The sequence below is a fragment of the Cherax quadricarinatus genome, chromosome 1, assembly GCF_038502225.1.
Source record: "Cherax quadricarinatus isolate ZL_2023a chromosome 1, ASM3850222v1, whole genome shotgun sequence".
Taxonomy (NCBI): domain Eukaryota; kingdom Metazoa; phylum Arthropoda; class Malacostraca; order Decapoda; family Parastacidae; genus Cherax; species Cherax quadricarinatus.
Window position 1 is genome coordinate 97710885 of NC_091292.1, and position 21792 is coordinate 97732676.

Below are 21792 nucleotides of genomic sequence, written 5' to 3' on the forward strand. Positions count from 1 at the left end.
ATGGTAGGATTGCTGATGTCTTTTGTCTGTCTCATAAATATGCAAGATTACAGGCATGTCTTGCTACTTCTACTTACACTTAGGTCACACTACACATACATGTACACATTTATTTATACACACTCATCTGAGTTTTCTTTGATTTTATCTTAATAGTTCTTGGTCTTATTAATTTTCCTTTTATATCCATGGGGAAGTGGAATAAGAATCTTTCCTCCGTAAGCCATGCGTGTTGTAAAAGTCAACTAAAATGCCGGGAGCAATGGGCTAGTAACCCCTTTTCCTGTAAAGATTACTAAAAAGAATAAGAAGAAGAAATTTGTCAAAGTGGGAAGTCTGAATGTGCATGGATGTTGTGCAGATGATAAGAAAGAGATGATTGTGGATGTTATGAATGAGAAGAAGCTGGATGTCCTGGCTTTAAGTGAAACAAAGCTGAAGGGGGTGGGAGAGTTTCAGTGGAGAGGAATAAATGGGATTAGGTCAGGGGTTTCAAATAGAGTTAGAGCTAAAGAAGGAGTAGCAATAATGTTGAAGGATAAGCTATGGCAGGAAAAGAGGGACTATAAATGTATTAATTCAAGGATTATGTGGAGTAAAATAAAGATTGGATGTGAAAAGTGGGTTATAATAAGCGTGTATGCACCTGGAGAAGAGAGAAGTGTAGAGGAGAGAGAGAGATTTTGGGAAATGTTGAGTGAATGCGTGGGGAGTTTTGAATCAAGTGTGAGAGTAATGGTGGTTGGGGATTTCAATGCTAAAGTGGGTAAAAATGTTATGGAAGGAGTAGTAGGTAAATTTGGGGTGCCAGGGGTAAATGTAAATGGGGAGCCTTTAATTGAGCTATGTGTAGAAAGAAATTTGGTAATAAGTAATACATATTTTATGAAAAAGAGGATAAATAAATATACAAGGTATGATGTAGCACGTAATGAAAGTAGTTTATTAGATTATGTATTGGTGGATAAAAGGTTGATGGGTAGGCTCCAGGATGTACATGTTTATAGAGGGGCAACTGATATATCGGATCATTATTTAGTTGTAGCTACAGTTAGAGTAAGAGGTAGATGGGAAAAGAGGAAGCTGGCAACAACAAGTAAGAGGGAGGTGAAAGTGTATAAACTAAGGGAGGAGGAAGTTCGGGTGAGATATAAGCGACTATTGGCAGAAAGGTGGGCTAGTGCAAAGATGAGTAGTGGGGGGGTTGAAGAGGGTTGGAATAGTTTTAAAAATGCAGTATTAGAATGTGGGGCAGAAGTTTGTGGTTATAGGAGGGTGGGGGCAGGAGGAAAGAGGAGTGATTGGTGGAATGATGAAGTAAAGGGTGTGATAAAAGAGAAAAAGGTAGCTTATGAGAGGTTTTTACAAAGCAGAAGTGTTATAAGAAGAGCAGAGTATATGGAGAGTAAAAGAAAGGTAAAGAGAGTGGTGAGAGAGTGCAAAAGGAGAGCAGATGATAGAGTGGGAGAGGCACTGTCAAGAAATTTTAATGAAAATAAGAAAAAATTTTGGAGTGAGTTAAACAAGTTAAGAAAGCCTAGGGAAAATATGGATTTGTCAGTTAAAAACAGAGTAGGGGAGTTAGTAGATGGGGAGATGGAGGTATTGGGTAGATGGCGAGAATATTTTGAGGAACTTTTAAATGTTAAGGAAGAAACAGAGGCAGTAATTTCATGCACTGGTCAGGGAGGTATACCATCTTTTAGGAGTGAAGAAGAGCAGAATGTAAGTGTGGGGGAGGTACGTGAGGCATTACGTAAAATGAAAGGGGGTAAAGCAGCTGGAACTGATGGGATCATGACAGAAATGTTAAAAGCAGGGGGGGATATAGTGTTGGAGTGGTTGGTACTTTTGTTTAATAAATGTCTGAAAGAGGGGAAGGTACCTAGGGATTGGCAGAGAGCATGTATAGTCCCTTTATATAAAGGGAAAGGGGACAAAAGAGACTGTAAAAATTATAGAGGAATAAGCTTACTGAGTATACCAGGAAAAGTGTACGGTAGGGTTATAATTGAAAGAATTAGAGGTAAGACAGAATGTAGGATTGCGGATGAGCAAGGAGGTTTTAGAGTGGGTAGGGGATGTGTAGATCAGGTGTTTACATTGAAGCATATATGTGAACAGTATTTAGATAAAGATAGGGAAGTTTTTATTGCATTTATGGATTGCTGTAAAGAGTTTTTATGAGGATAGTGAGGCTCAGGTTAGGGTGTGTAGAAGAGAGGGAGACTACTTCCCGGTAAAAGTAGGTCTTAGACAGGGATGTGTAATGTCACCATGGTTGTTAATTATATTTATAGATGGGGTTGTAAAGGAAGTAAATGCTAGGGTGTTTGGGAGAGGGGTGGGATTAAATTATGGGGAATCAAATTCAAAATGGGAATTGACACAGTTACTTTTTGCTGATGATACTGTGCTTATGGGAGATTCTAAAGAAAAATTGCAAAGGTTAGTGGATGAGTTTGGGAATGTGTGTAAAGGTAGAAAGTTGAAAGTGAACATAGAAAAGAGTAAGGTGATGAGGGTGTCAAATGATTTAGATAAAGAAAAATTGGATATCAAATTGGGGAGGAGGAGTATGGAAGAAGTGAATGTTTTCAGATACTTGGGAGTTGACGTGTTGGCGGATGGATTTATGAAGGATGAGGTTAATCATAGAATTGATGAGGGAAAAAAGGTGAGTGGTGCGTTGAGGTATATGTGGAGTCAAAAAACGTTATCTATGGAGGCAAAGAAGGGAATGTATGAAAGTATAGTAGTACCAACACTCTTATATGGGTGTGAAGCTTGGGTGGTAAATGCAGCAGCGAGGAGACGGTTGGAGGCAGTGGAGATGTCCTGTTTAAGGGCAATGTGTGGTGTAAATATTATGCAGAAAATTCGGAGTGTGGAAATTAGGAGAAGGTGTGGAGTTAATAAAAGTATTAGTCAGAGGGCAGAAGAGGGGTTGTTGAGGTGGTTTGGTCATTTAGAGAGAATGGATCAAAGTAGAATGACATGGAAAGCATATAAATCTATAGGGGAAGGAAGGCGGGGTAGGGGTCGTCCTCGAAAGGGTTGGAGAGAGGGGGTAAAGGAGGTTTTGTGGGTAAGGGGCTTGGACTTCCAGCAAGCGTGCGTGAGCGTGTTAGATAGGAGTGAATGGAGACGAATGGTACTTGGGACCTGACGATCTGTTGGAGTGTGAGCAGGGTAATATTTAGTGAAGGGATTCAGGGAAACCGGTTATTTTCATATAGTCGGACTTGAGTCCTGGAAATGGGAAGTACAATGCCTGCACTTTAAAGGAGGGGTTTGGGATATTGGCAGTTTGGAGGGGTATGTTGTGTATCTTTATATGTGTATGCTTCTAGACTGTTGTATTCTGAGCACCTCTGCAAAAACAGTGATAATGTGCGAGTGTGGTGAAAGTGTTGAATGATGATGAAAGTATTTTCTTTTTGGGGATTTTCTTTCTTTTTTGGGTCACCCTGCCTCGGTGGGAGACGGCCGATTTGTTGAAAAAAAAAAAAAAATATATAAAATATGCAACAACTTTAAAACACTTGAAACTTTGGAGTTCCCAGACATAATCGACAGACGCGGAGCTCACGAAGGATGTAAACAAAGAGTGGCATGCACACACCATAATAGTGAATCAGGGAGCCACATAAATGAATTTTTGGTTGTAATTTGAAATGTATGTATTAGAGAAGTGCCATAGAGCAGAGCCCTCCTGGGGAACTTACCTTTATTCTCTCTTGTACACTCTTCGTTATACCAGGAAGTCCTCCAACGTGAGCAGCTTTCTTTTTTCTTATGTTCCTGGCTCTCAGAGCATTGATGAGTGATGACTTTCCAACATTTGGTATACCAATAACCATCATCTGATATTCTCTCTCTTCAGAGCGGTGGTAACGTTCAGATTTCTGTACCAGTGAGGAGACCCTAGGAATTATTCTTCTTATACCATAACTTTCAGGCCTCTTGCAGTTAGTGAATAATATGTCCTTCACTCCTTGATTTTTGTAATAGCTTACAATACTATCTTTCTCTCTCAGGTCAGCAAGATCCATTTTATTTAAAATAAGAATGTGAGGTTTGAGAGATGATAGACCTAACTTAGTTTCGAATAAGGGGTTTCTTCCCGATATTGGAATTCTTGCATCATGTACCTCTATTAAACAATCTACACTTTTTAGCTTCCGCTGCATCTGGTTCATTCCTTTTGCCATGTGTCCTGGGAACCAATGAGCAAGATCGTGGTTTTTTATATTAAAATGCTCTCGCATTCGTAATCCATGTCTGACAACGAAGGTAGCCATTTTTTTTAACACTTTGTTGTATCTTTCAATCCAATGTACAGAATCTCAAAATGTTATGTAACTGATATAACTGCTGTGATATAGGCTTTTCAGTACTGTATACACTGGACCTTAACATATTGTCATCACAGGCAAAGATCATTGTAGAAAAATATAATTAAATTCAAAAGCTGAACGTTTTAATCTATAAATAATTCTCCAGATACAGTTCCAGATCAGAAGTCAACACCTGAATTTTTTTTTTCATTCTTGATCTTCACAGACATTTAAGACAGGATCAGTAGCCTCGAATAAATATCCATATGGTCCACTTCTCATTGCCAGATCCTTCGCTGTCTCACCATTGCTATTGGTCAGGAGTGGCTTCACCATGCGATTCATCAACAACAACTGAAGAGTTTGGTGCGCTTGAGGATTAACAGCAGCAACATGGAGAGGTGTTTGTCCACTGTTAGTAACAGCATTAATGTCACTCCCACCTTCGATTAAAATCACAGCGCAATCATAGTGATTCCAACGACAAGCTGAGTGAAGAGCAGTCCAGCCGTCCACAGTCTTTGCAGTCACTGAAGCATCAGCACTCAAAAGTAGCTGTAAATACATTGCATTACTTAAATATTTTAATATCTAATTAATAATACTCTTGACAGGTCAAAAACATTATACAGTGGACCCCCGCATAACGATTACCTCCGAATGCGACCAATTATGTAAGTGTATTTATGTAAGTGCGTTTGTACGTGTATGTTTGGGGGTCTGAAATGGACTAATCTACTTCACAATATTCCTTATGGGAATAAATTCAGTCAGTACTGGCACCTGAACATACTTATGGAGTGAAAAAATATCGTTAACCGGGGGTCCACTGTATCTGTAAGCTACCCATAATCAGTATGAGATCAAGTTTCCCTGGTCATTTATTTTATGTTTTATGAACCTAACTTCCATTATAATATCAATACAGATCTATGATTTTAATTTTTACTTATCCTCCTTTTTCACATAAAGAGAGCAATCCAAATTTACAAGAGTTGCCTTCCTTGTGTTTCAATTTCCAATTATTTTGTATTCATTAAAATTAAGTATACAAAAGATGGTCATGCTTTACACGCAGTATCCATTTGTACAGCCACATTTCAAAATTGGGACTTGCTGTATACAAGAAAGGTGTCCTTTATGAAGGAATTCAAGAAAACTTGTTACCTGAACTTAAGGACTCTGGAGGTGGGAAGTACAATGTCTGCATTCTGATGGGTATGGATTTAAAAATCTTATTTTACCTTAACAATGTCTGGAAAATCACTGTACGCAGCCCGATGCAATGGAGTGTACCCATCACTGTCTGTTGCACCTACAGCTTCTGGATGCTCCTTTAAGATTTCCTCAACAACACTCTGCTTGCCATTTTCACAGGCCCACAAGATTTCACGCTCAGGCGTTGCTACAAAATGTAAATAAAAATCACATGTAATGATAATCATTGCACAGCACTGTACAGTACTAACAACCAGTCATGCTTTTTTCATAATTATGTCATGCCCTCAAGCTAATATCAATAATACTACAACTTTTTTTTAAGGTTTTAAGGAAATACTGAAGCTCAATGATTTTGCTGAGAGAAGTCTCCTTCTTCACTCCATTCCTCTCTGCTTTGTGTTCTTACACACACACGTATTTACAAAACTGAGAAACAAAGACTGGTAAGAGGTACAGAGTGACAAGTGGAAGACATTCTTAACTTTTCATATATTAATAGTGCAATGAAAAGCAACTCATGTAAAATGTGCCAAATACAGTATGTGCTGCTGAAAGCATTCAGTTGTACATTAGTCATCATGCCTCTATGATGATTAGACAAAACTACATAAATCATAACACAGTACTGTGGAAAATACAAGTATCTTCACTCTCACTAAAAATTGAGATGTGCATCAAAAAAATTATTCACAGAATTTATTCTCAAAATTAAGTTAAAACAATTTGCAATGATGTTCTCACAGAAATTCTACAAAAGTACAGTACATACAAATTTATATTAGCTCCAAATAACAGGGTACCTAAGCACTTTACAAAGAAACAATAAAATGTAAACAAAATTGTTCTATATACGTACTAGTCTTGTAAAACTCTTGACAAAGTATGGAAATCAGGTAAACAGTACATGTACACTTGCCTGGTAATTCCTACAATGTAAAAATAGGAGACCTTAATAACTGTACCAAATCTTAAACATGCTTATCATTAAACAATGGAAGAAAAGACATTTAAGTTTTAAAATATGTATTGTTTAAAAAAACAGTTATGAGATGACACCCCAAAATTTATTTATCCTGAGCCTTCATTCATAAGCTGAAAATTAAAGAGCAATACTGTTTTTTTAGTTTTCAAGCTATAATATCATATAAAAATTATTATGCTAAGTTTGGTATAATTTACAATGGGCATACAAATTTCTTCTCCACCATTGTATCATAGCCTTTAGTTAAATGATTATTTTAATGACACCATTTTTTACAAGTAACAAACATATTATTGGCTAAAATGTAATATAAATTTTATACAGAAATGGATGATTACTTAATGCTTTACCTATAGCTCAGTGTTAGAGCATTTGACTCGCATCCGAAAAGAAATGCATTCGATCCTGGGTGGTGCTAAATATTGTTTGCACCCATTGCCAATGGTCACCTAGCAGTAAATAAATACCTAGCAGTTAGCCAACTGTTTAGAGTTCCATCCTAGAGGAAGACTTAAGGACCCCAATGAAAATGAGCCACACTGCTTGGCTTGCTTGGGCCATCCTAGGTTATTAACCTTCCTGGGTTAATACTTATGAGTATGTTAGATAGATATGAGTAGAGGCACATGGTATTTACGACTCTATGTTCTGTTGGAATATGAGCAAGGTAACATTTATGAAGGGAGAGGAAACTGGCAAGACAGATTTGAGTCCTAGAGGTGGGAAGTACAGTGCCTGAATTCTGAAGGCGGAGTAGGAATGTTGCAGTTCAGAACGCCGTCTGAACTGTGATGTCAACACACTTCTGGCAAGACAGTGATTGAAGGAGTGCCAGTGAAAGTATTTTTTTTTTTTCCTTATGTATGTGGGAGGTGGCCAGTGTTACAAAAAAAAAGGCTGAGAAAACAAACATAGCACCTCCGATCCAAATCCCTGAACATCATGAAGACTGCTGTTGTCAAACAAAATGTAGAAATTAATGTTAAAAATTTGGCATTGCAGTATTTACTAGTAATTATTGTTGTAAACAACATCTAGGTCATTATTGTTCTTTTAGGTGAGTTTGTGAAACCCAATAATCTTGTAAATAGTTATGTTGTACTGTACTGCATTAAAATTATCATTATTATTATTATTATTATTATTATATTCATGGGGAAATGAGATATCTGTCAATCATACAGCACACTGAGTGGCATTCTGTGTCTTTCAGTGTTCTGATTACACTGATAAGTATTGTAGCCATTCTTTTTTTTTTTTTTGGTGGGGGGGGGGGGGAACTAGGTCTAGCTTGTAATTTTCATAGTCATATTTTTTGGTTAATGGATATTACTATGCTTTTTGTGAGTCATGGGAAATCCAGTCCTTTTTGTTATTGCTATATGTTTTGTTTCCAGTACAGTGCTTTGTACAGATCTTTTGTTTTACTGAGTTAAGGTAAAACATGTCTAGTGCTATACATTGTGTTACACAGAAGGGCCAGATGAAGAACCTCTCAGCCATGAATATTCAACTAAGTGGTTCATCCAGATACCACATCAATTGAAATACATCAAAACCTTTGCCCCTAAAGCATTTAATATGTTTGGTGAAGGACCCCCCAAATATACCAGAAGGAATAAATATAAAATGGTCAGTCTAGAGAGGCAATATCATGTTGGGCTGCATTTCAAGTAATATAAGATAACTTTAAAAAATGTAGAGGAAATATGTCTCCCACAAAATGCAGAAACAAAACACAGTAAGCAACTACTGGAGTATGAAAATTTAAGAAATTTTACTCGTATAAAAAAAGTCAATTGTGACACACAAGAAGAGCCAATGCTGGCCCAAGTCCACTGACAGCACAAAACAAGAGTGCCTAGACTACAACTGTGCCAAAGATCATGCTAACAACAGGTCAGGGACCTCAACAGAAGTACTGCCACTTGGCATACAAGTCGTTATAAGAGAATGTGCCGTTGGGGTTGGGGACCCCCTACGGAGGCACTGCCACAAGTCATATAGGTCATGAAGGAATGGCACTGTGGGAGCAGTGGCCCTTGGTAAAGGCACCACTGCAGGTTATGATAATGAAGAATTATGAAAGGTTATGGAGGATGCAATGTGGAGGTGATGGCCCACCCAGATGGATGCCCTGCCACAAGTCATGGGTCATAAAAGGTCAAGTAGGTTCATTAAGGTCATATAGGGTCATGAGCTGTATTGCAGTTCATAAAGACACAAACAGTAGGTGAAAAACTTAAATAAAGTTTCCAATTAATTCTTAAGTGTCTCCATCAAGTACAATTTGTCAGTATTCCCATACCATCTGCCATTATGTGAAGGTCATGTAGGGCGATAGTCATGTAGGATGATGGTCATGTAAGGTCATGGTCATGTAGAGACATGCATGTAGAGCCATGCACGTCATGTAGGATCATGAATGTCATGTAGGTTGATGGTCATGTAGGGTGATGATTATGTAATGGGTCATGGTCATGTAGGGTCGTGATAGTCACGTACGGTCATGTAGAGTTATGATTGTCATGAGCATCATGATCATGAGGGAGTCATGAATTTCATGAAGTCATGAATATATGTAAGGTCATGAATGTAATGTAGGGTTATAATGGCTACGTAGGATTCTGATGGTCATGTAGGGGTATGATGGTCATGTAGGGTTATGATGGTCATGTAGGGTTATGATGGTCAAGTAGGGTTATGATGGTCATGTAGGGTTATGATGGTCATGTAGGGTTATGATGGTCATGTAGGGTTATGATGGTCATGTAGGGTTATGATGGTCATGTAGGGTTATGATGGTCATGTAGGGTTATGATGGTCATGTAGGGTTATGATGGTCACAGTGTTACGATGGTCATGTAGGGTTATGATGGTCACGTAGTGTTATGATGGTCATGTAGGGTTATGATGGTCATATAGCATTATGATGGTCATGTAGGGTTATGATGGTCATGTAGGGTTATGATGGTCATGTAGGGTTATGATGGTCATGTAGGGTTATGATGGTCACATAGTGTTATGATGGTCATGTAGGGTTATGATGGTCACGTAGTGTTATGATGGTCATGTAGGGTTATGATGGTCACGTAGTGTTATGATGGTAATGTAGGCTTATGATGGTCATGTAGTGTTATGATGGTAATGTAGGGTTATGATGGTCATGTAGGGTTATGATGGTCACGTAGTGTTATAATGGTAATGTAGGGTTATGGTGGTAATGTAGGGTTATGATGGTCACGTAGTGTTATGATGGTCATGTAGGGTTATGATGGTCATGTAGGGTTATGATGGTAATGTAGGGTTATGGTGGTAATGTAGGGTTATGATGGTCATGTAGGGTTATGATGGTAATGTAGGGTTATGATGGTCACATAGGGTTATGATGGTAATGTAGGGTTATGATGGTCATGTAGGGTTATGATGGTCACACAGGGTTATGATGGTAATGTAGGGTTATGATGGTCATGTAGGGTTATGATGGTAATGTAGGGTTATGGTGGTAATGTAGGGTTATGGTGGTAATGTAGGGTTATGATAGTCATGTAGGGTTATGATGGTAATGTAGGGTTATGCTGGTAATGTAGGGTTATGATGGTAATGTAGGGTTATGGTGGTAATGTAGGGTTATGATGGTCATGTAGGGTTATGATGGTAATGTAGGGTTATGATGGTCATGTAGTGTTATGATGGTAATGTAGGGTTATGGTGGTAATGTAGGGTTATGATGGTAATGTAGGGTTATGATGGTAATGTAGGGTAATGGTGGTAATGTAGGGTTATGATGGTCATGTAGGGTTATGATGGTAATGTAGGGTTATGATGGTCATGTAGGATTATGATTGTAATGTAGGGTTATGATGGTAATGTAGGGTTATGATGGTCATGTAGGGTTATGGTGGTAATGTAGGGTTATGATGGTAATGTAGTGTTATGATGGTAATGTAGGGTTATGATGGTCATGTAGGGTTATGGTGGTAATGTAGGGTTATGATGGTCATGTAGGGTTATGATGGTCATGTAGGGTTATGGTGGTAATGTAGGGTTATGATGGTCATGTAGGGTTATGGTTGTAATGTAGGGTTATGATGGTCACATAGGGTTATGATGGTCATGTAGGGTTATGATGGTCATGTAGGGTTATGATGGTCATGTAGGGTTATGATGGTCATGTAGGGTTATGATGGTCATGTAGGGTTATGGTGGTAATGTAGGGTTATGATGGTAATGTAGTGTTATGATGGGTCATGTAGGGTTATGATGGTCATGTAGGATTATGATGGTCATGTAGGGTTATGATGGTCATGTAGGGTTATGATGGTCATGTAGTGTTATGATGGTCATGTAGGGTTATGGTAGTAATGTAGGGTTATGATGGTCATGTAGGGTTATGTTAGGTAAGACACATATGCAACAGTTAGGTATCTTTATTAGGAAACGTTTCGCCTACACAGTAGGCTTCTTCAGTCAAGTACAGAAAAGTTGATAGAAGCAGAAGATACTTGAAGACGATGTAATCAGTCCATCACCCTTAAAGTTTTGAGGTGGTCAGTCCCTCAGTCTGGAGAAGAGCATTGTTTCAAAGTATGAAACAATAGGGTTATGGTGGTAATGTAGGGTTATGATGGTCACGTAGTGTTATGATGGTCATGTAGGGTTATGGTGGTAATGTAGGGTTATGATGGTCATGTAGGGTTATGATGGCAATGTAGGGTTATGATGGTCATGTAGGGTTATGATGGTCATGTAGGGTTATGATGGGCATGTAGGGTTATGATGGTCATGTAGGGTTATGGTGGTAATGTAGGGTTATGATGGTAATGTAGTGTTATGATGGTTATGTAGGGTTATGATGGTCATGTAGGGTTATGGTGATAATGTAGGGTTATGATGGTCACGTAGTGTTATGATGGTCATGTAGGGTTATGGTGGTAATGTAGGGTTATGATGGTCATGTAGGGTTATGATGGCAATGTAGGGTTATGATGGTCATGTAGGGTTATGATGGTCATGTAGGGTTATGATGGGCATGTAGGGTTATGATGGTCATGTAGGGTTATGGTGGTAATGCAGGGTTATGATGGTAATGTAGTGTTATGATGGTTATGTAGGGTTATGATGGTCATGTAGGGTTATGATGGTTATGTAGGGTTATGATGGTCATGTAGGGTTATGATGGTCATGTAGGGTTATGATGGTCATGTAGGGTTATGATGGTAATGTAGGGTTATGATGGTCATGTAGGGTTATGATGGTCATGTAGGGTTATGATGGTCATGTAGTTTTATGATGGTCATGTAGGGTTATGATGGTCATGTAGGGTTATGATGGTCATGTAGGGTTATGATGGTCATGTAGGGTTATGATGGTCATGTAGTGTTATGATGGTCATGTAGGGTTATGATGGTCATGTAGTGTTATGATGGTCATGTGGGGTTATAATGGTCATGTAGGGTTATGATGGTCATGTAGGGTTATGATGGTAATGTAGTGTTATGATGGTCATGTAGGGTTATGATGGTAATGTAGTGTTATGATGGTCATGTAGGGTTATGATGGTCATGTAGGGTTATGATGGTCATGTAGTGTTATGATGGTCATGTAGGGTTATGATGGTCATGTAGGGTTATGATGGTCATGTAGTGTTATGATGGTCATGTAGGGTTATGATGGTCATGTAGGGTTATGATGGTCATGTAGGGTTATGATGGTCACGTAGTGTTATGATGGTCATGTAGTGTTATGATGGTCATGTAGGGTTATGAAGGTAATGTAGTGTTATGATGGTAATGTAGTGTTATGATGGTCATGTAGGGTTATGATGGTCATGTAGTGTTATGATGGTCATGTAGGGTTATGATGGTAATGTAGGGTTATGAAGGTAATGTAGTGTTATGATGGTAATGTAGTGTTATGATGGTCATGTAGGGTTATGATGGTCATGTCGTGTTATGATGGTCATGTAGGGTTATGATGGTAATGTAGGGTTATGATGGTCATGTAGGGTTATGATGGTAATGTAGTGTTATGATGGTAATGTAGTGTTATGATGGTCATGTAGGGTTATGATGGTCATGTAGTGTTATGATGGTCATGTAGGGTTATGATGGTAATGTAGTGTTATGATGGTCATGTAGGGTTATGATGGTCATGTAGGGTTATGATGGTCATGTAGTGCTATGATGGTCACGTAGTGTTATGATGGTCATGTAGGGTTATGATGGCAATGTAGTGTTATGATGGTCATGTAGGGTTATGATGGTAATGTAGTGTTATGATGGTCATGTAGGGTTATGATGGTCATGTAGGGTTATGATGGTCATGTAGTGCTATGATGGTCACGTAGTGTTATGATGGTCATGTAGGGTTATAACCACCACATAGCGTCATGAAGGTCATGTAGGTCACTCAGGCAGCATGACGCACCGTGGGGGTCGGGGTCAGCCTCCACATCGTTGCTCTCATCGTCCCAGCCAGAGGTCCAAGCTGAGGGTCTCTCCGGCTCCTCCAGCTCCTCCTCCTCGCCTCCCACACTACACGTGGCGGCCTCCTCCTCCTCGCCTCCCACGCTACACGTGGCCTCCTCTTCGTCACTCATCAGCTCAAATATCCCAGTCACCTCTAGACATTATTCTTACCACGAGATAACAAGAGTCCTCACAGCTCAGCCGTCAACATGCCAACCAACAAACATCAAAACAAACATCAGCTGTTCCCTCCAACATTCACTCTCAACGAAATTATTAAACTTAATAATAATAATATTAATAATAATAAATATTTCTTTTCTGTAGTATACATTTAATGTAGTTTACATGTAGTAAAGTATTGTTAGGTAAAAAAGACAGCCGCTAATATGCGGTGCATTTCGGGCAGATTGATCCTAATACTCGATGATTATTTAATATATAATAATAAAAGTTAAAAATTAAACATTAAAAATTAGTACATTATTCGCATTAATAATATTATTTGTTGTATATTTCATATTAATTGATGTGTTTAACCCCAGTGATGTTATTAACGCATTGTCGAAACTGCTGACATATATACATACAAAATAAATATATATTTAATAATAAATGTTATGTATGTAATATACTGATTGGTGTATTGCACAGTAATGAAAATATTGAATACAAACATTGTTAACTTAATATTAGGTAGATTAATGTGTTGATTTTAATCTCATCACCGCGATCTAATTCCCTATTTTATTTTCTTAACAAAAATGGTGTATATCCATTATTAGGCTAACAAGAAGTATACATGTAGTAGTGTTATGGATTTATATCTCGAAATAAAATCCTTAATTTCTGTAAATTCATTTTTAGCACGCTCAGACACACCAATAACCTTATAAGAACCAGTCTACTACTCATTACACAGTTATGTTATATATGAAATGGTTATAATCATATAGCCATAATTTCTAAAGGGTTGGAGGGATAAGCCAGTGGAAAGACTCGGTCAGATGACTAAAAGCTGCAGTTGTGGGTCATCATCTGACTAAGACCCGCGTCAAGAAACACTTGTTCTGTTTCCTGACAAACCTAACCTAACCTAACTTAAACTAACCTAACCTAACTTAAACTAACCTAACCTAACTTAAACTAACCTAACCTAACTTAAACTAACCTAACCTAACTTAAACTAACCTAACCTAACTTAAACTAACCTAACTTAAACTAACCTAACCTAGCCTAAACTAAACTAAACTAACATAACCTGACTAAACCTAACCTAACCTAACCTGACTTAACCTAACCTAACCTAACCTAACCTAACCTAACCTAACCTAACTTAAACTAACCTAACCTAACTTAAACTAACCTAACCTAACCTAGCCTAACCTAACTTAACTTAAACTAACCTAACCTAACAAACTAACCTAAACTAAACTAACCTGACTTAACCTAACCTAGCCTAACTTAAACTAACCTAACCTAACCTAACCTAACTTAAACTAACCTAACCTAACCTAACTTAAACTAACCTAACCTAGCCTAAACTAAACTAACATAACCTGACTTAACCTAACCTAACCTAACCTGACTTAACCTAACCTAACCTAACCTAACCTAACCTAACTTAAACTAACCTAACCTAACTTAAACTAACCTAACCTAACCTAGCCTAACCTAACTTAACTTAAACTAACCTAACCTAACAAACTAACCTAACCTAACCTAAACTAAACTAACCTGACTTAACCTAACCTAGCCTAACTTAAACTAACCTAACCTAACCTAACTTAAACTAACCTAACCTAACCTAACTTAAACTAACCTAACCTAACCTAACCTAGCCTAACCTAACCTAACTTAACTTAAACTAACCTAACCTAACTTAAACTAACCTAACCTAACCTAAACTAAACTAACCTGACTTAACCTAACCTAGCCTAACTTAAACTAACCTAACCTAACCTAAACTAACCTAACCTAACCTAACCTAATTTAACCTAACCTAACCTAACTTAAACTAACCTAACTTAACCTAACCTAACTTAAACTAACCTAACCTAACCTAAACTAACCTAACCTAACCTAATTTAACCTAACCTAACCTAACTTAAACTAACCTAACTTAACCTAACCTAGCTTAAACTAACCTAACCTAAACTAAACTAACCTAAAATAAACTAACCTAACCTAATCTAATCTAAACTAAACTAAACTAACCTAACCTAACTTAACCTAACCTAACTTAAACTAACCTAACCTAACCTAACCTAACCTAACCTAACCTAACCTAAACTAAACTAAACTAACCTACCCTAACTTAACCTAACCTAACTTAAACTAAACTAACCTAACCTAACCTAACCTAAACTAACCTAACCTAACTTAACCTAACTTAAACTAACTTAACCTAACCTAACCTGAACTAAACTAACTCACTGTACAGAACTAAGAACTTGCTTACCAGCTCTTACAATTGATTCATTTATTTAATTCATGAACATATCCTATTCATCAGGTCATGACTCAGGTCTTCACCTCACTTTTCACCTGCCCACACGGAATATATTAAAAAAAAAAAACAGTAGCTCTGAAAACTGGACAATCACAAAACTCATTCTTCACTCACCTCAGAATCCATCAATTCTAAGTATATATCAACTATGTTAGTAAATTGCCTAAGTTACACGATTGATTTCTATTTCAATAGCTATGCTGATAATTAATAAGATATTACAAGAACCCAAGTGGAAATGTGTCACTCTGTCTGACCTTTTTTTTAAGTTATCCTTGGTAATTTATACATATATTACTGCTTAACACCATTTACGAGATATTAAATTATTTGTAATACTAAAAATTAAAAAAAGTACAACTTAGCACAATTCGGAAATGGGCGAATCTACAAACATTATCTCTCAGGTTAGTTTAGGTTAGGTAAGGATTCGAACCTGCACACTCCTCATCAGTACTTTATCGACCTGCACACGTTGATGCAGACTGTGTGCAGGTTCGAGTCCTGCTGTGGACTGAGAGATAATGTTTGTGCTATCTGTTACTATGTATGATAACTGTAATTACCTAAACTTGTGTAAGTGGGCCAAAATAAACTTAACTCCTTACTTTCATTAAGTTTAATTGTGCCGCCTAATCGACTAATTTATTGTAGACCCCTAGTTTATCACTGGTGAATTAGGTAGACAAGCATTAAATAAAGAGAATGGTGAGAATAACTTTGTTTTTCTTTGCAAACAGAAGCTTACGAAACATTGTCAGAAGGGAACTAGCAAACGAGCTTCAAGAAAGTAGAACAACACAGATAGAAACTAGCAGATCCATTACCCATTTTAATGAAATGCTCCAAGTTTAAACATATCTATGGAGAAAATAACAAGGTCAGGAGAGTGCAAGATGTTGTTAATACGAGAGTAAATGAGCTATAGAACATCATACGGCTTTATTCCAGAGCCGACATGTGTACTTTAGTACAGTCTTCTTTTCTTGCTTCAAGGTTAACATGAATAATTTGAGAGCGCCTCCCTACTTATAGTTCAACGCTGGTGAACTATAAGCAGGGGAAGGTTCAAACTATTGGCATGTGCAGGGTTTAAACCCGTCCATAATTGGCTTGCCAGGTATTTACACCCCATCAAAACTCTTTGAAAGGGTTATAGTAAGTAAGTTTATTCAGGTATACACAAATACAGTTACATAGAATTATCATACATAGCAACATATGTGTAGAGAACCTGGGATAACCCAAAAAAGTCAGACAGAGTGACTTATTTCCATTGGGGTCCAATTACCTTATTATTATAATGTAAAGGTTATAATATTTTCTTATTATTCTATAATGAAGATAACATCTTATTATCATACTAAAAAGACTATCTACTACACGAGGGTCATTACTAGGAATAAGGTAAAATTTACACGTATGTTAGCTAAAAAATAGAGAATCATTCCCCTCCCTTTCTGTAGCTATATTCATCAGACACCTTTTGGCACTCTTCTTGAACTGGTTCATGCTATGACTGGTTCTAAGAAGCAAGATCGCCACCCATCTAAATACCCGTCAGGTACACAACCCAGGCAACATGGATTTAGAGCAGGTCACTCCTGTCTGTCCCAACTACTGGACTACTATGACAAGGTCCTGGATGCTCTATAAGACAAACAAAATGCAGATGTAATATACACAGACTTTACAAAGCCTTTGACAAGTGTGACCATGGTGAAATTTCGAAGAAAAAGCGTGATAAAGGAACAACACGAAAAGTTGGTAGGTGGTTCGATAGTTTCCAAACAAACAGAACACAAAGAGTAGTAGTAAACAGAGTAAAGTCTGAGGCGGCTACGATGAACTGTTCCACAAGGCACAGTACTCGCTCCCATCTTGTTCCTCATCCTCATATCTGACACAGACAGGGATGTAAGCCACCTGAATTTGCACGACAGTGTCCTCCATTGAAGACACTGCAAGACTCCAGGCGGACATCAATTAAATCTTTAAATGGGCCGCAGAAAACAATATGAAGTTCAATGAATCTCCGATATAGATAACGTGAGGAAATTAAAACTATATTGGAGTATAAAACAAATTCCAACCACACAATAGAGCGAAAAACTAATGCAAAAGACCTGAGAGTGATCATGTCAGATGATCTCATCTTCAAAAACCATAACATTGTATCAATCGCATCTGCTTGAAAAATGACAGGATGGATAATGAGAACCTTCAAAACTAGGGATGCCAAGCCCATGATGATACTCTTCAGGTCGCTTGTTCTATCTAGGCTGCAATACTGCTGCACAATAACAGCACCTTTCAAGGTAGATGAAACTGCCTTGAATGGTGCTGCGTACAGAGAATCTTCACGGCACACACGACTGCGATAAAACAATTCAATTACTGGGAACGTTTGAAGTTCTTCAACCTGTACCCTCTAGAATGCAAGCGGGAGAGATACGTGATTATATACACTTGGAAAATCCTAGAGGTGTTAGTACCAATCTTGCACACGAAAATCACTCCATATGAAAGCAAAAGACTCGGCAGACGATGCAATATCCCCCCAATGAAAAGCAGGGGTGCCACTAGCACGATAAGAGACAACACAATAAGTGTCTGGGGCCCAAGACTGCTCAACTGCCTCCCAGCATACATAAGGGGGATTACCAATATACCCCTGGCTGTCTTCAAGAAGGCACTGGACAGGCACCTAAAGTCAGTACCTGACCAGCCGGGCTGTGGTTCGTACGTCGGGTTGCGTGCGGCCAGCAGTAACAGCCTGGTTGATCAGACCCTAATCCACCATGATGCCTGGTCACAGACCGGGCCGCTGGGGCGTTGACCCCCGAAACCCTCTCCAGGTATCTCCAGGTAAGACTGCCTTGCCAGGATGCAAACTCCACCAAGACTAGCTTGCCAGGATTCAAATCCCACCAGGACTGGCTTGCCAGGATTCAAATCCCACCAGGACTGGCTTGCCAGGATTCAAACAACACCAGGACTACCTTGCCAGAGGTTTAAACCCCACCAGGACTAGATTGTAGGGAGTAATCTGCGAGTAATTTGCTTAGAAAAGAGAAGAAATCAGGAAACAGGTCGAGGCTTGAACTCAGGGCAAGTGAGTCCTAATATTTACAGGTGAGTGCGTTAACCACTGGGCCAGATGGCTCTAACAAGAATCATCCAAATAGATATATTTAAATACACTATAGTGAGGTTCAACCCCCTGTTCATTCAGTGATTCGTTTGCATTTTTGATGAATGGTTCAGAGAACCGACATGTTGATAAATTAGACACAAGTGTCTAATTTATCTGCATTTGTGTTATTACGATCTCATGAGTTAGAAAACAGAAGGTTGGGGCCCAGGTCCGAGACTTATTACGAGCCTCTAATTTTTAACTGTGGTGTGGGTGTTGGGTGGGTGTGAGTGTGGGTGTAACTGAGGGGTGTGGGTGTGAGCTGCATAATAAAAACTGTTACTACCACTACTGCTACTATTACTGCTACTACTACTACTACTAATAATAATAATAGTAATAATAACAAGCGCATCTTTGAGGCTGGAGAAGCACCAAACTGTTATGACTTTCACGGATCACCTGCAGTGTGATGGTTCTTTGTGTGGGAAAGAACACTTATTTACAGTTCAGGATATTCGTTAACAGATGTCCCGAACTGTACACAGGTGTCCTTTTCCAGTGTTTGTCAGCATCGCTCTTTGCAACTTGATGATCCTTTGTTGATCTGCGTACAGCATACTACTACATAAGGATCAAATTGTGGTTTGTCAGACTAGACTATTCTGACAATGAGACGACAATCTAGTCACTAGATCGTCGTCTCATTAAGCGTTGCACGTCGAATGCTTGAAGATTTTTTATTCATCAGTGAAGAAGACACAGTGCAGAACAAGCTGGTGTTTGGGTCAAAGCACCCGCGGCCCTGTCCTCGACCAGGCCTCCTGGTGGATCAAGGTCTGATCAACCAGGAGGCCTGGTTGATCAGACCTTGATCCACAACGTGCGAACCACACCCCGGCTGATCGGGCACTGACTTTAGGTATCTGTTCAATTACCTCTTGAAGACAACCAAGGGTCTACTGGTAATTCCCAGCATGCATGGTGGGAGGCTGTTGAACAGTCTTGGGCCCCGGACACATTGTGATTTCTTTTAGTATACTCACGGCACCCCTGATTTTGATTAAGAGGGTGTCGCACCATCTGCCGAGTCTTTTGCTTTCGTAGGGAGTGATTTATGTGTACAGATTTGGGACCAGTCCCTCTAGGCTCTTCCAGGTGTAGATTATGAGGTATCTTTCTCGCCTGCGTTCCAGGGAGTAAAGGCCAAGGGACTTCAGACGTTTCCGGTAATTAAGGTGCTTGACTGAATTAATTCGTGCAGTAAAGGTTCTCTGTACATTCTCTAGATCTGCAATTTCATCTGCCTTGAATGGTGCTGTTAGTGTACGGCAGTAATTCAGCCTAGAATGACCAAGTACCTTAAAGAGGATCATCACTGGCACAGCATCCCTTGTTTTGAAGGTTCTAATTATTCATCCTATCATTTTCCTTGCAGATGTGATAATGACAGTTGTGACCCTTGAAGGTGAGATCCTCTGACATTACCATTAAGTCAAATCTTTTGACATTATCACTCCTAAGTCCTTCACATTAGATTTTCGCGTTATTTTGTAGTTAGAATTTGCTGTATACTCCATTCTAACTATTATTTCTCAAGTTTTCCAAAACTGAGTAACTGAAAATTGTCCTCAATGAACATAATTTTGTTTTCTGCAGCCCATTGGAAAAACTTGGATATATCCATTTGGAGATTTACAGTGTCCTCCATGGATGACACTCTCATACAGATTCTAGTATCGCCCGCAAAGAAAGACACGGTGCTATGTCTAGGTCAGACACGAGGATGATGAGCAGGATGGGGGCGAGTACCTTGTGGAACAGAGCTTTTCACTGTGGCAGCCTCCGACTGAGCTCTGTGTACCATAACTCTTTGTGTCCTTTTGGTATTTTTTTTTAGTAGAGCTTTGTGATATGAAGACTTGATAAAGCTCTACACAGAGCGAAACGTTATCTTATTGAAAGCTTCTTCTCCAACTGTTGACAATAGGTTATTTGGATCCAGTTCATCAATGGACTCAGAGGGCATGACAACCTACTAGCCCATATCTATCAAGCCTCCTGATTTTGCCTTCATTCAGACGGCAGCTACATGAGGCACATGACGAGTAGGAAAAAATTGTAATAAACAACTGCAGCATTTAAGAAGTGAGGGGAAAATCGAACTGGAGTGTACCTGGAGAGGGTTTCGGAGGTCAGCGCCCCCGCGGCCCGGTCTGAGACCAGGTCTCATGGTGGATCAGGGTCTGATCAACCAGGCTGTTACTGCTGGCCGCACGGAAGCTGACGTACGAACCACAGCCCGGTTGGTCAGGTACTGACTTTAGGTGCCTGTCCAGTGCCTTCTTGAAGACAGCCAGGAGTCTATTGGTAATCCCCTTATGTATGCTGGGAGGCAACTGAACAGTCTTGGGCCCCGGACACTTATTGTGTTGTCTCTCAGTGTACTCGTGGCACCCCTGCTTTTCATCGGGGGAATGTTGCATCTCCTGCCGAGTCTTTTGCTTTCATATGGAGTGATTTTCGTGTGCAGGTTTGGTACCAATCCCTCCAGGACATTCCAAGTGTATATTATCATGTATCTCTCTCGCCTGCGTTCCAGGGAATACAGATCAAGGACCTTCAACTGTTCCCAGTTATTGGAGCAAAATATTTTTCCTTTACCCCAGTTTGATTCTCCACATTCCTCTGAAAAGACACAAGATATATACAACGAGAGGTGCATTTCTTGGCTTATATACACTGGTGTTGGGGAAGGGCTCTTGAACCAAGGAACTGGAGCTAACCTGTCTTTCTTGTTATTGAACTTGATTACCTCCTATTCCCCAGGCCCTGTATGACCCTTACGGGCATAGCGCTTCCCTGTGAATATAATAATACAAGTACAAAAAAGTTACCTTCATGAAAAAATACTAATTCCTTCAATATAACAAATTAATATGCTAGAAGTTCACATTGTATGTATAAGGAAGAGAGACGAGGAACAAAAAAAAAAAAAACAGAGGAAGAAGGAAAGTGCGTCTCTTATCATATTTTTACGAAGGTAAACAGGAGCAGATAGCCTTGTGACTTCCACCTTTATCAACATTTCCGGGCTCTGCTGAGAAATGCTGACGTCTGCTGTGTCCCAG

General features: G+C 39.1%; 1 protein-coding gene across 3 annotated transcripts in view; it reads right to left on the reverse strand.

The window, feature by feature from the left end:
* The window catches only part of LOC128689318 (mitochondrial ribosome-associated GTPase 1), a 38609-nt gene extending 25357 nt beyond the window's left edge, over nucleotides 1-13252 (reverse strand). Inside the window, exons 1-3 of one of the 3 annotated variants that reach the window (XM_070085042.1) lie at nucleotides 12973-13250; nucleotides 5585-5745; nucleotides 4304-4895 (exon numbers count right to left, since the gene is read on the reverse strand). In XM_070085042.1, coding sequence (XP_069941143.1) covers nucleotides 4548-4895; nucleotides 5585-5745; nucleotides 12973-13144 — 681 coding nt within the window. In that variant the 5' untranslated portion in view covers nucleotides 13145-13250 and the 3' untranslated portion in view covers nucleotides 4304-4547. Of the gene's footprint in view, nucleotides 1-3728; nucleotides 4896-5584; nucleotides 5746-12972 lie in introns of those variants that run through there. The other 2 variants (XM_070085038.1, XM_053777468.2) reach the window with 2 other exon arrangements.
* Nucleotides 13253-21792: the final 8540 nt, after the last annotated feature.